The 14686-nt window shown below is 37.3% G+C and overlaps 1 protein-coding gene across 1 annotated transcript in view; it reads left to right on the top strand.

The window, feature by feature from the left end:
- Positions 1–14686, top strand: part of TMTC2 (transmembrane O-mannosyltransferase targeting cadherins 2) — a 257597-nt gene that overhangs the window by 163967 nt on the left and 78944 nt on the right. The window contains exon 4 of the mRNA XM_049792348.1: positions 3975–4089. Within this exon, the coding sequence (XP_049648305.1) occupies positions 3975–4089 (115 nt within the window). The remainder of the gene's footprint in view (positions 1–3974; positions 4090–14686) is intronic.

A 14686-nucleotide genomic window follows, 5' to 3' on the forward strand; every position in this document is an offset into this window, starting at 1 on the left:
ATTTATTTAAATGGAGATATTTGCACACATTCATTTCCATTTCTCATTTGTTTTCATAATTCAATTGCAAGCTGAAAGTTCAACTGTTCTCTTTAGTAAGATGTGCTTCTTAAATCTAGGCAGATTAGATTGGACAACATTGTTCCTGCTTCACTGTTGTTTGTCTTGCTCCCTTCCAGAGTGAAGGTGCTTAGAGAAGGTTTAATATGCCGACCTGGTATTTTTCAGGCTTGTTAAATCTTAATCCTCAGTTTCAATGAGATAGTTGAGACATTAATCATGTTAAATTTGAAGCTGAAATTTGTCATATTCATTTTCATTTTGAAAGCAATTAAATGCCTGAGAACTTGACCTACTCTCACTGCAAGGTGGCATAAATGTCATCTTTAAAGTTTAATAGAAATCTAGTTTAATATGACCAAAATGATAAAACTTAAACAATTGTTTATTTTCCTACTTAGTGCTACATAATTTTCCCCACTTGTTATTTAAAAACAACAAAAGCAACAAAACCCCTTTAAAATGTTCCATTTTCCCGCAAAGAAATGTAACTAGCATAGGAGTTCTCAAGCATTAGGATATTTTTCAGTTTATAATTGGCTTAGGATACAAGATGATGAAATGGATTTAATTATTAATATGCCCATTTATATTCTACTGTGGAAAAATGGGCAATGAAGTAAAGCTTGAATGGTTTGACTGTTCTGTAGGTGTGTGAGATATGTGAATGTTACCTTTGTTCCCATGCTACGATGGAGTATTATTTTGAAAAGACCTGGGCCTGTTTTGGTCTCGTTGTTGGTGCACAGGGAATTAAGCAGCAGGCAAAAAGTAAATATTACAAAGCTGTTTCATTCACAGCTTGCTTTTTCCCTTGTGCTGAATAGGGTCTCCAATAAGGGAAAAATTGAATTTGTAATTAAAGATTCAATTGTGGTATATATATATACTTAGGCATCTCCTGAATATTAAATGTCCCCTTTTGCGATTTCAGGTATTACAGATTTTAGATGAAAAATATATATCAAAAATAAGTGGAATAAAAATCCATTTTAAATTCCGGAATAACTGACCTACTTTCTTTTTCTTTTGAGAATATTAATTTTTAATTTTTCACCATGTACAGATGGAAAATAGTTGAGTGCTGAAATATAGTTGGAGTCATAGGGTATGTTTGTAATGGGGATGTGGCTTCATTCAGGTATAATTTTGTTTCTGTTTCTGAATGCGCACATAATGGAAACAATGTTATATTTTTTCAGGAGAAATTTGTCTTGAGATACGGATTGAGAAATTGGATGCCAGAGATGTCGTTAATAATTGAAATTCTAACATTACTTGCATTACTTAAGACAAAAAAGGAGTGAAGTTCCTTGAGTAGCTGATGTAACCTCTTTTCCATGTAAACCATCCTCTTTTTCTCTCCCTCACGTACCAACAACCAGGAGGATGTGGTTGCTGCAGATAATAAGCTGTTCGTAACTTCTAGGGCTGTGGGTATGATCTCTACAAATAAGCATTTATTCTACAAAATGGTCCATGTATCTTCATCTCCAGCCAGAGCTAGGTCATTCATCTAACTAATTCTGTATTTAAATAGATGTGAAGACTTATCCTAAGCTTTTAGAGTTTGGAGAAGTAAAAAGACCTTGGTTTTCATGGGTTTTTTAATGATAAATTGTGGGAGTATCGTGTTTTATGTTTGCTATTTTCTGCTACTATCACTTCTAGTATATCACATTAAGTTAAATTAATCATTCACAGTGTTGCAAGTTTAGACAAAAGTCTAAATGGAATACATTTCAAATAAAATAATGCAGATTAAATATTGATTGCTATTAAAAACTTGACATAGATTATTTTGCAGAATGTAAAATAAAGTATTGCCTTAAAAATTATATTAACATGGATAAATAATAGAGCGTACAGCAGGAAATGAAGTGTAGAGGAGAAACTATTACATTTAACAGTGTTAACAGAGTTTTTTCCAGCCTAACAGATGAGATGAACTGAATCATTCTTCTATAGATCCTTTCATTTGCTGAGCTTCAAAGTGGTTGGGAGCAAGTAACTGTATAGCAGGAAATTGTTATCAGTAGTTCAAATGGTCATTTGCTGTAATGCTCTGTTATGGGAGAGCAGAGTGAAAAAAAAAAGTATCTACAGATTGTATGGAACATACAACTACGGGAAATTGGATGGTCATGTACTGCAGAAGCAACATCAACGTCAGAGTGGGTTTTCACAAATGAGTCTTAAATAAAAAAGAATCTGTTTTTCTTAAAAGTGTTAATGCTTACAAGCTGGATAGTCACCTTGATTGCTGCTTCCAAAATGTTTTCTACGTGTAAAAAAGAATAGCAATGGTAATAGGGAAATAAATTCAGAATTCTGTGTATATGCTAGCAATGAGTGCAAAAATTGAGTGAACCTGAGAATATTTTTAGCAGCTTTATTTTATTAAACAAGAGAATGATGGAACCTTTTTGTGACTTTTGTCAATTTAGTGATAAATAACTTTTCAATTATTTCTCACCTTACGAAACACTAGGCTAAAATGAAGTGACTCACAGAAGTGATAGCTTCTTTTCTCATGGAAATGCTGTATTTTTTTCCTTGTCTTTACAAAATATGTTGCGCACAGTTGGATGACATTATTTTTTGTGAATCCTAAAAGGATTCCATCATTTTTTTCCCAGCAATGATTAGTTTATTCTGCTCAGAGGAAAACACTGTGTTTGCTGCTGTTTCCATCCCTGTGGCAGGATGCTTCTGCAGCAAACCACAGCAACTTGCAAGCAGTGCACTTCGTAAGGAAAAAACACGTACCCGAAATAATTATCAACCTATTTAGCAGCGTTATATTAAAACTACATTGAAAGTTTGCATTACTCAAGATTGATTCCTGTAAAAGACAAATTCCTGTAAAAAAAGGGCTTCAGTAACTGAAGAAGCAAAGTTTAACTGCTACTTGAGCTAATGTTTATTGTTAGTACATCTGGAGGGAAGAACAGTTTGCCATATATTGTGTGTTTGGTGGAAAGGACATGCATCATCTTTCCATTATTCTTGCTCATAAAAAAATACTTGTGAAAGTAGAACTGTTTTATGAAACAACTTTGATGTATTTATAAGCATAATGGTTTTTTTTCATGTATCCACATAGACTGTAATTACAATGCCAGTTAAATTAGCTTCCTAAATTGTGAATAACACAGGCTGTGTTTTCTATAAAATGTTAGTTCCAGTTTCTTTTGTAAGTACAGTTTTTGTGCCACTCAACAAAACTGCAAAGGCAACACATGTGGAGCCTTAAATATTTTTTTTACCTCAAGTCCTTTATAGATGGGATATAAAAGCACGTTGTATAACATAATAAATTGTATGGAAAGGAACCACATGTTTTCCAAGTAGAAAAAAATGCATTTCAGTGTTCTGTGTAGTATGTTTATAACCACATGGCATACTTTTCATCCTGGTTACTTACCTAACCATTCTTCCAATTCCTGCATCATTTGTCAATTTTCGTACTTCAGTGAGAGCTGTGTCTACTCTGGGAAAATTTCTTGCTGTTTAGAGTAGATAGGCTTAAAAAAAAGCTAAAACTATGAATATGCCCCGTTGCGCATTTTACACTGGGCATTTTTATTTGGAGGAGATATAAAATAAAACTGTCCTTTCCCTTTTCTATAGTACTTTCTAAAGCATAGAGACATATTTGTTCTTAAAGACCCTTTTCCCACCCAAAAGCTATATGTATGCAGAATGTATGCAAATCACCGCTATGAAATGTGAGTCTCACAGTAAGATGCAGAGATCCAGAGAACTGGGAGGAAAAAAACAACCAACCTCCCCTTCCATAAAAATAGTTTCTTTGTGGGGTTTGTCTCCCTGAGGAACTTCCTGATACTTGGATACTCTGTCGTGTAATTGGATTGCAGCTCTTTCTGAATACTGTTTTCTCCTCTTGACAGCATGGGGTAACCTTGGAAATGTTCTCAAGAGCCAGAGCAAGATTTCCGAAGCTGAAAGCGCCTATAGAAATGCCTTGTACTACCGCAGCAACATGGCTGATATGCTTTATAATTTGTAAGTATGCGTGTCTTTCCTGGGGTTGGATCATCTGTGAAGCTTGTCGTGAATGGAGCTATTGATTTACTTGCTGGAAGTGGAGATGATGTTAGCTCTTGCTTTGTAATAGTCGTTTCATTAATCGTGCTCCTTAAACTATGGGGTGGACAGGAGCTTTTCTTGGTCAACGTTATCGTATATTCACGTCTTGGGTATAGAAAAGGTAAACTTACAAATCTGTTTGCTTTAAAAGAAGAAAAAACCCCTCACGCTGAACAAAGTACAGATAGATGAGCTGGCAACAGTAGCACTCCATCTGTTTCTGACTCGCCGAAGTTACAGAGGTGTTATTTAGACTTCTTTTTTAAGTCTGTATAACACTTGGTGGGGGTAGGGGGTTTAAACACTTCCTAGCATAAGCCAATACCCCTCGGTTAGCTCCAGAGGTCTGAAATGCTAAACCAACAAATTACTTTTCTCCTGTGACTTCCTTTAGAGCAGCATAGGTTCAAGACAGTTTAATTACTAGAATCCTATTGTAGGTGGGTAAAAGAATAAATACCATGAGCATCAAAATAATTACACATCAGGGAAAAAGATTTCCCAACTCATTAACGTACCAAATCATGAACACGGAAACTAGCGTCGCGCCGAGCTTCTCGCCGAGGGGCGGTGGTGTCGCGTGCCCCAGCGGGAAGGGGGCAGGTTCGGTGGGTGTCCTGGCTGGGAGTCTCGCCCGCTCCCTGCTCAGCGCCGCTCATCGAGCTGGCGCTCGCCCTTCCTTCCCCTCCTGCCATCACCCACCCTGGCCGAGCCCCCCGGAGCGGGGCTCTGCTGCGAGACAGGCTCGTCCCCTTCAGTAGCCCCTCCGCTCTTGTTTCATGATGTGTGCGGAGAACGAAATCCAGGTGACTGCCGTTCGTTAGGTAGGAGTATGAAAATAACGTCCCGTGGGCGGTAGAAAGGTACGTGTGCGAGAGGAGCGACGTGTGCAAAAACTAAATGCAAATAGTAAGCCTCTTTAAATAAATAAATAAACAAATGAAGTTCTGTCTGTAAGCCCAGTTTAAAATGGCTGCTTATAATAGCTGAAAATGAAGTTTACCGTAGCAGACTTTTTCTTCTTTTTCCCTTGTTTAACAAGAAATAAGTTGCCCATTTCATTAATTTGCCTTACAGTTAAATATATCATAAACTCAAAATAATTTAGGGATAGACTTTCTGTTCCAAAACCCAAATTTGTATCTCAAAATATGTATGTTTTTAATAGTCATACAATTACACACATACACATATGCACATAATTTTTTTGTCTGTGTTAGGCAGTGGAGAGCACAGAAAGCATATTTCTAAGAAGAAACTCCTTCTGCTCACATTTAAAAAAAAACTTCTGAACCCAGCAGAAGCATATAGGGAAAAAAGTGACAAGACTGATACTCCTAAATTTCTCATATGCCATTCATTTTGGGGATGAAAATTATAACTGTTAAAATTTTTTGTATGTCTATACAGTACTTTTGTCTCTTACTCACTCACTGTGTCATAGAGGGAAACTGAAGTTAATACCAGGGTAGAGAAGAGGAAAGGGCGATAAAGACAGGCATATAAAAGAAATCAGGTTTCAGTAGTTTTGCTGTTCTCGGAACAAGCTGATAATCATCTGCCTTTCCACTGATATACAAAATATATGCCTACAGACCTTCATTTCCGTTGAACAGAAGATTTCTTGGAATTCTACTGAATTTGTTCAAAAGGAATTTAACTCAAATGCTGCTTGGAATATATAGGGCATGAAGTTACCTTACTTATACCTGTGAAAGTAAAGGAAGTATGTTCAGAGAGAAGTGTTTGCTATGTAGTATGTGTATATGTATGCATATGCAAAAATGATCTCTAATTCTTAACCTTTCTGCTACTATCTTGAATGCAATAGAATCCTTTCTTTTCTTTTTTTTTTTTTTTTAAAGCTTCATAAAACCATTAGTTATTCAGTAGAAATTTAAAAATCTTGCACCATTTTTTTGGTTTTGTAATCTTTCACTGTGTTGGATACTTCCATATCCAGCATGAAAACTAATTGGTGAAGGGAGTGGGCTTTGATATTAGGAGACCACAAATGAATTGATTATTTCAAGCATAAATTCTGAAGAGCTCCCTTGCAAGTTCAGCCCATCCTCGGCATGCAGTTCTATGGGAGCTTTTTACAAAAAATTCTGTAATGGAAGCATGTGTCTTACAAGAGGCCAGTTAGATTTGCTGTTTCTGTTTTTTAGTATGTGCCTTTGAAACTGAAACAGTCATTTAGTAGAACTTTAGAAAAAACCCACCCTTACAGTCATTTCTAATTACTGTGTTTTGGCCACAATATATCCTAAATATATTGTGGTTTCACATGCTCTTTATGGTTTCTTAGCACTTATGCCTCAGTATTTGATACAAATTAATTGGCAGATGCAGCCCACTGTTCATGCACAGCAATAACAAATCTCAGTGCTATCTGATCGAGGAACAAATTATTAAGGATTAACTCACAATTTTTAATGGGTCACCATCAAAGAGAGAAACTACATAAACAGAAGCATTTTATGATCTCTCTTTCCTTCTTTTTCAAGAATCTAAAATGTGAGGTTGGCTTAGCAGTTGGCTATTAATGCATTAAAATCTAGAGAATTTAACAGATGAGACGAATGGCTGATTTCAGTGGCATATTTTAATTTTCTGACTGTTACACTTTATGGCTCTGAGTTGCAGCTGCTTTTGCCATTTAGGACAATTTAAACTGCATTAATTTAGATCACATAATTACCTAATCTCCATCTGAAGGTTTGTCTGCTTCTAAGCATGTCATTTCCCATAGTGTTCAAATGTGTCAATTCTGTAACCTTAAATAATTGCTAAACTTTTAGAGACCAGCAGAATTTTTTTTTATTTTTTTTTAATTATTTTTAAAAAAGAGGGGAAAAAAAGCTCCTGCTAACAATAATATTGGGTTGGTCGTTCATCATTACTGTAGATACGGGTTAAAATGGGTTTGTTCTGTGGACATTTTCTCAGGTCCAAGTACGTATAAGTCAAATGTATGCATAGCTTATACCTCAGGATAGCTTGTGACCCAGCCTGATCTGAAACTCTCATGAAAAACTCAGAGGCTAAATTCCTGGCAACTATGAAAGCATTTGAGATTTTCATAGCAATTTCAGTGCAGAAGGGATTTCAGTTGTTTTATACTGTAAATGGAGACTGTATTACAATATGACTTTAAGTTTGTACTTCAAAAATACATATAAAGGGGCCTCCTAGAAATAACTTCTCTGACATCTTGAGACTACAGTGCAGGTAATTTTTACAAATAAATCTCAAAGCCAACTTCTCAAAGCTATATAGCACTGCTGATTTCAGTTAGATTTCATAGGGTAGTAAATCAGCATAAACTGAGATTTCTTTCTATGCTTCTTTTTTTTTTTTTAACTGAGAAATCCATGTATTTTAATACTGTGAAGTACCAAGGACAGAGCTGTAGAAAAACAGTAGTTCTTCCAAACTAGGCAACATTCAGTAGATTAAAAACAAACTACTTTCAGTTTTGGCTTTTCAGTCTTTGTTGCCTTATGATTGTTACTAAAAGCTCATGGGTTTTTTTTTATTGTTTCAAATTGCTTCTAATTAATGACTAAAGTAAAATTGCTTATCAGTCAAAGGGCAGTTTTGCATACATTATTTCACTTGTATTTAGGCCTAGCTGTGCTTAGAGTATTCTTTTGTCAGCTGTATTAGTAATCTACATTACCTTGACTTTCTCAGACAATTTTAAGGACGTTCGCAATCTGACATAAAAATTGAATATTCCTTTAAAATTATACTAATTACTTTAAATAGTGTATTTTTGGAGTAGGCAATGTCCTATAAAGGATGAATTTCTACCAAGCAGCCATCCCCTTGCTTCTCTCCCAAAATATCTCATTTTGCCTTTAGTGATCTAGGGCTGTGTGTACAAGTTTATTATTCAAATAATTAAATTTCTCAGTATAAGTTTAAAGTATGAATTTCCATAAACTTTACTTAGGTTATAACATAAACAAACTTAGGGTATTATGTCAATAAATGTGGATTTTTATAAATTTCTGTTATGTAAAGTCTTCAATAGTAGCTGAAATTTTAATTTTCTAAAGTCTGGGATTGCAGAAGTGTTTTATATGCAAAGTTTAACTCCACATCCTTGGGTAAAAATCAATATGAGCAAAGTTCTTCTTTGTTGTTGCTAGCCTATATAACATCTGAAATTGTGTTCCCTCTGCTTCTGCCTTGAAGGGTGCTGCCATAAAAATCTCCTTTGCTGAGCTATCAGAGACGAAAAGAACTAAAAGCAGGCTAACCTGCAAACCTACGTTCAGCTGTGTTTGAACTGGCCCCAGTGTTGCTGCACCACTTCACGTGGTAGGAAAGGAGTCAAGGTTAGGGTTCCTCTTCCTTGATAGCCCAGAAGTTTTTATAATGCAGGATGTTGGGTTAAAAAGCAAAGAGGATGTGTCGTCTGCTGTCTAAGTACTTGATTATTTTTTTCTCAGCTGTGAATGCAAACTTGTTGCAAACCTGTTTGGAATTAATCTCGGCTTTGCCAGCTAGCTCTTCCTCTGTCAAAGACAGCAGCTGAAATTTGTGTCTTACTGTAACCAAAGCTGTCTTGATAAAATCTTGCTGTATTGTGAGAGCGGCTCTTGAGGTAGCACCCAGAGGTCCCTTAGGTGACGGGTGGTGGCCTGCAGTGCGGAACTCTGCTCTGGGACTCTCTGTAGGACCTGTATGAAGTACGAATATCTTTGTGAGTAAGATTGAGAGCTGAAATGCATTCAGTGACTTAACTATTCAATTACACGTCTCAGTATTTGAAATTGTGGTGGTCCATAGTCCTTATATAAACTTTCTCCATTTTATAAAATTAGGAAAATAATTGTTGGACCGTGCCATTCAGTTTCATAAAAGGCCCTCTTGTGAGAAATTCTGTCCAGCTCTCAACCTGTGTTGACTGCTGGGGCACGTGAGGGGGAATGGACGTCTTGTTTGAGGACTGCTGGCACAGCATGCCACGGGCCAGTGTCCAGAGGAGGGAGAAAGACAGGAGCAATGCTACTGCTCATCCCTGTGGCAGCCCTCCCTCTGTCAAGGAAACAGGGGTTGTGAGAGTTGATGCGGTGCTGAAATGGTAGTAATCCCAACAGAACTGCTCCAGTATCAGAGAAAAGAACAGGACTATATTTTTCCACCAGTTTGCTAGCATTTGGAAAGCTCTGCCCTAGATCTGGGAGAACATGACCGAGTTTTGACTGCACTGTCTGAAAGACTAGAGGTTGTTTTGGGGGTGATTGTTTTATTTTGATTTTTTTTACTTAATGGTGTTATGGATGACTGTTCGTAGTGAGTTCTGCAAAGGGAATGGTCATTCTGTGTTAGTGCCTACTGGGTATTTTTGGGTTCTTATTGATTAAAAGAAGTAGGATTTATGTTCCGTTTACATATTTCCTAACAGGATGTTATTGGAAAACATTAAACATGTTCCCTGTTTGTACTGTTTCTTAATGATTGACTTGTTAATGAAACCTAGTTATAGATCCTTACAAAAGGTTAGTGCTCATTTGGTTGAGTAGCTAAGTGGCTTGCTTCCTTAAAAAAAACCAAAACAAAAAAGCCTTAATTAGAGACGAAACTTAATGGTTTCATGTACTTGGCAGCTGTAACATCCATACCTGTCTTTCTACCCACTGGTTTTGCAAATGACAGTGAAAGAGTTGCCTTAGGCAAAGCACATTCTCTATTGCTGTGTGGCTGGAGACACATCTGTGTGGGGAATAAAAGAGGATTTTCTTCCATTTATTTCTTTGCTAGCATAGCTTTTAGGTAAATATAGTTTTTTGTAGATAATCCCACCTGAAATCAATGGGATGAATGGAGCTTGAGGCATGGATGAACTGCAGTCATGGCAAAATACTAGCTAACAGGCCCCGTATTAGCTGCTATCAACCAGTAAACAAAATTGATTAATCTCTATCAATATTGTACCTGGCTTGAAAATTTTATAGATATTTCACTAACCTACATGTATACCTTCATGACAGTTATGGTTCCTGTGTATTGGACTTGGTCAATTTATGCCAACTTTAGTCACGAGAGTTTGTTTTGTAAGTAGACCAGCTGGCTTTAACAGGACTACAACAGGAAGAAATTAATATGTAACTTGAGGAAAACAGTAGACTGTCTACTGCCTGTTTATATTTTGTGACTGCTTTCCAGTCCCTGAAAACAGTTTTGTGCCATTAGTATTCAGTGACTTTAGGCAGAGAAGAAAGACAGGAAAATTTTTCAAGTTGTTGGTCAAGCAACATAGGTAAAAGTTGGCAGCTTAAAGAATTCAGGATGGTTGCAAAGAACTCATCTGGGGGAAATGTTTTCCTCCACATATTTAAATGAGCAATTCTATCTATAGAAGTGATGTGCATCATTTCTAGAGAGCCAGAACTTGTGTCTCATTTTTTTTCTTATTATTTTTCTTCCTATTAGACAAACCGGATTGAGACACTTCTTAAATCACTGGCTGAACTCTGCTACTCTTGCAAGCAGTCAGCACATATCCTCCGTTTCATAAATGATTCACACTCCACTGTAAAATTAGGTAGAAGCAACACACGCAAAAAGGTTGTTCCAGAATCTTGCTACTGTCATAGTTAGAATTTGTCTCCTAATTAATCCTAAATTAATTAACAGACAATTTATAACTGTTCACTTTGTGTCCTATGGTTTAAGTAGCTCTTTCTTTTCCAAGTAATTTCATCCTCATGTGTTTCTAGAGAGAAACTTTATTTTTCCGCAGTACTTGTCTTACTAGGCTAAAGGAGCCACTGGCTTCCTCCCTACCCTCCCTCCATTTGATAGGCTTCATATTTTCCCACCTATGTCAGTAAACTTTCTTTGAACGGAAGTTGCAGGTTTCAATTAGCATTTTAATTTATCTGCCTTAAAACTGGGAGGTGGACTGGAGAGAAAGAAAGTTTGGGGACTGCAAACTTGAAGAAACTGCTCCTGTGTTTCGTTTCTTGGGGGGGCATTTTGGGGTTATGCTTTTTTATTTATTTAGCTTGGTGTTCTTAGCAACTGTAGAAAATCTATTAACAAGTGCCAGAAGACTTTAAGCTCTTCATCCAAGTTTATCACGTGAGCTTACTCTTCTGTATCAAGTGTCCTTCTTTCAAGGACTTGTGTTCCTTTGTTCATCCTTGCGTAAGGAAGAAGGAAGGCTTTGTGCCTCTATAACTACAAAAGATAGGTGCGTACTCAACGTGTGCCAATTGCTCTGCTCCACCACTGGCTTATGTTCGATGCTTTGCACTGTATCGCTGCTTTTGTATTCTTTCTGCTCTGCCAGCAATCTCCAAGGAGCAGTTATCATTTTGAAGTGTGAACAAAGAAGGGGAAAGGCATGTCAAGAACAGATCCACTCTTGGCTATAGGAAGAACTTCCATATGTAGCCATCTGCCCAGGCCACTGGGAGGGGTGAGCTACTGGAGACTCGGCTGTGCCGATGAGGTGTGAACTCCAGCTGAGGGATGTTCTTCCTCTGCATCATTCAGAGCAAACTTGGTTTTTTCCTTGTATTTACTATAGATGAAGTGGCAATATGAGATTAAAATCAACTGTCTCCTTTAAAAGGAAATGGAGTACAACTAGGTATTTGTTGAGCTTTACAAATGCACCCTGAACTTTTTAAAGATGTCTTCAACGTAATAAAGTGTAGTAATAAGCATGACAAACAAACTTTACACTGTTTGATTGTGCAATTAGATAAATTTACTAGCCAAATTGGGAAGTTTTGGCTAAACATATAGTCTTCGTGTTCCCCCCCCCCCCCCCCCCCCCCCAAGAAAAGATGGATATATGCACGCACCAAACCTTTTTTAGGAGGAGTTTGCCATTTTTTTACAGACCGTTAATACATTATCACTCCTGTCCAGGTGAGTGGAAAGGAACTAATTTTTGTCTCAAGGTTTTGAGAGCCAGTAGAAAAGGAAGCACAGACTCCATCTGCCGTTGCCAGTTTTTGACTTCAACCCTAGCCATCAGCTGGAGCATAACGGGTTGTTGAAGGAAGGAAGGAAGGAATTGGGATTTTGATAATGGGGCTGAACAAACAGATGCTAAGAACTTCAAGGAGGTCATGGACTTTCATTGGGACATCCTGTGGGTCTCACTTCCTCTGCCTCTCTCTGCTCCTCTATTCCGTAGTGAGTCAGCTCATTTCTTGCAGGCTTAGCTTGCTATGGTGATTATGCACCTATTAGTTCCTAACTTATGACACCACAATGTCTTTCTGTTCAACCATGGTCCGTTTGCTTGAAAGACGTTTTGCAATTCTCTAGTTGAATTGGCATAGAAAAGTTTTATTTCAAGTTTTGTTTTTTATGTATCTTTATAAAGACACTTCAGCTTTAATTTTAGTGATTTTAAAGTAATTTCGAGTATCTTTGAAAATTCTCTAGCTGGAAGATAGTAAATGCTAAAGCATGTGAAAATAAGACATAGGAGGCATATGGAACTTTGCTCTCATGGCTTTGGCCTCCATTCTGAAGTGAAGGAGACTCCAAGTCAACTCCCATGAAAAAGGAAGTGTTTCTGTGGCAAAATAACCCATACTTCACCAATTTCTGAAGGAGAAGGAAAGAATATATAATCAAACTTCCAGCTGAAGCTTGCTGAAGAGTTGTTAATATAACTTAACAGACTGCAAAGGCAATTGTGTTCAACCTCTCAGCTTCTTTGGAAAGAACTTTCAAGTGCTGAACGGACGCTTTTGGTAGTATGACCTCTTTACAGTCGTGTCGTGAAGGACATGCTCCCTTCAGCTACTCCTCACTTGAGCCTGTCTCTGCTTCGTGTTCATCTTGACAACGGTGAACAATTTCCAGGGCCAGCCGCTTTCAGAGGCAACCCCAGGACTTGCTGCCTGAACTCGGTGTTGCCGGAGCGGCCGGCAGAGAGCCTGGAGAATGAGATCCCTCCTCCGCTCCCAGGGCCCTTCCCTTGGGTTGCTGTTCCTTCCCCGGCCCCGCTGCCTCCGCTGATCAGGTCGGCTGATTTAGCAACGTGGTATCAAGGCTGAACTGCGCTCGTCCTCAGACCCTTGGGTCTGTCTCTCAGATGTAATGCCTAGCTGAAAATCGGCGAGATTTTTGTCTTGGGAATGGCTTAGATGCTGTGAAATGCAGCAATGGAAAGGAGAATATAGGACCTGAGGACTTGCAGATTTTCTTGAGCTAATTTTGAAATAAACAGTACTTTGCCATTTGATCCTGGGGCTTACTATGTATTTTGCTCAAAAGGTAAATATTTATAAGAAGGTGGTGATGTTTTACTTGTAGAAACTGGAGACAGGAGCAAAACTGAAGTATTGCTCATTTATATTCCTTCTGTGTGGTGAATGAGACGATAGAGCTGTGGAAGTAATAGTGAGCAATACTGTAGTTAGACACCGGGAGCGTAACCGATGGTCTAAAAAGAGAAGTAGGACATTTCACAGACAGTATTAATTTTGGCAGTAACTAAATTTGAAGTGTTTGGGTGTAGTTTTAGTTGCATTTTGCGAGTAATTAGACTGAGGTTGGTGAGCATATTTATAGGCCTACATTTTGTTTAAGCTTAAAGCTAGAGAGGATCTGTTTTTTTGTCTTGGAAGTGAAATATAACTGCTCTTTAAACTCTTCTAATATTCACTGTAAATTCAGGAATGCCTTGCAAGTTTAATGCAACATTCATCATCTTTACTTTTTAACTATTTAAGTAACTATTTATCCCTTCATAGGTGAACATCCAAGCCAGTTCCCCTAAGTGTTAATTTTCTTCAACTAAAAATACTACTTTTTAATTTTCCTTTAAGCCTTTTCCTGACTTTGTTTAATCTGCCACTAGAACTAGAGACTCATAAATCTAGTCATTTTTGTACTGACAGAAGCCACAGGGAAAACCAGCTATCAATCAGGACCAATTTCACAAGAAAAAGAGGCAGTTTCATGCCTTGTCAAGGCTTTTTAGATTATATCCTTTCTTCTTTTTCTTCTACCAAACCTCATAACAAATAGAAATAAAACACTAATTATTTGCCGGAATTCAGTACTTGCATCTGAGAAGCTTGGGTTATATATATGTGTATGTATGAGAGAATGTTAATGGAACAACTTCTGGAAGCGGAGTAGGAAAAAAACCCACCGCCTTAAAGTATCAAGTAATTCATCAAGAGTGCCAGTACTAGAGCAGCACAGAAGATTAATTTGGTAATAATTACAAATAAAAGTTCTTTTAATCCAAAAAGCACAAATGTCATACACTTACCAAAGTAATTTATTTTGTTCAAGTTGACCAATTACTGTATCACATCTCTTAATATGTGAAATAATTTATTCCAGAGCTAAAATAAGAATGGAATTTTTTTGATAAATTTGTTTTTCAAAAAGTGAGAAGCAGCTTAAATGTCAGACCATGCAACTCATTTGTTTTTATGTTAAATCTACTGCTATCAATAGAAAGATAGATCAAAATACTGTAATAATTCTCCTTGGAGAAATTACAGTCTAT

Source organism: Accipiter gentilis, chromosome 34 (assembly GCF_929443795.1).
Source record: "Accipiter gentilis chromosome 34, bAccGen1.1, whole genome shotgun sequence".
NCBI classification, from domain to species: domain Eukaryota; kingdom Metazoa; phylum Chordata; class Aves; order Accipitriformes; family Accipitridae; genus Astur; species Astur gentilis.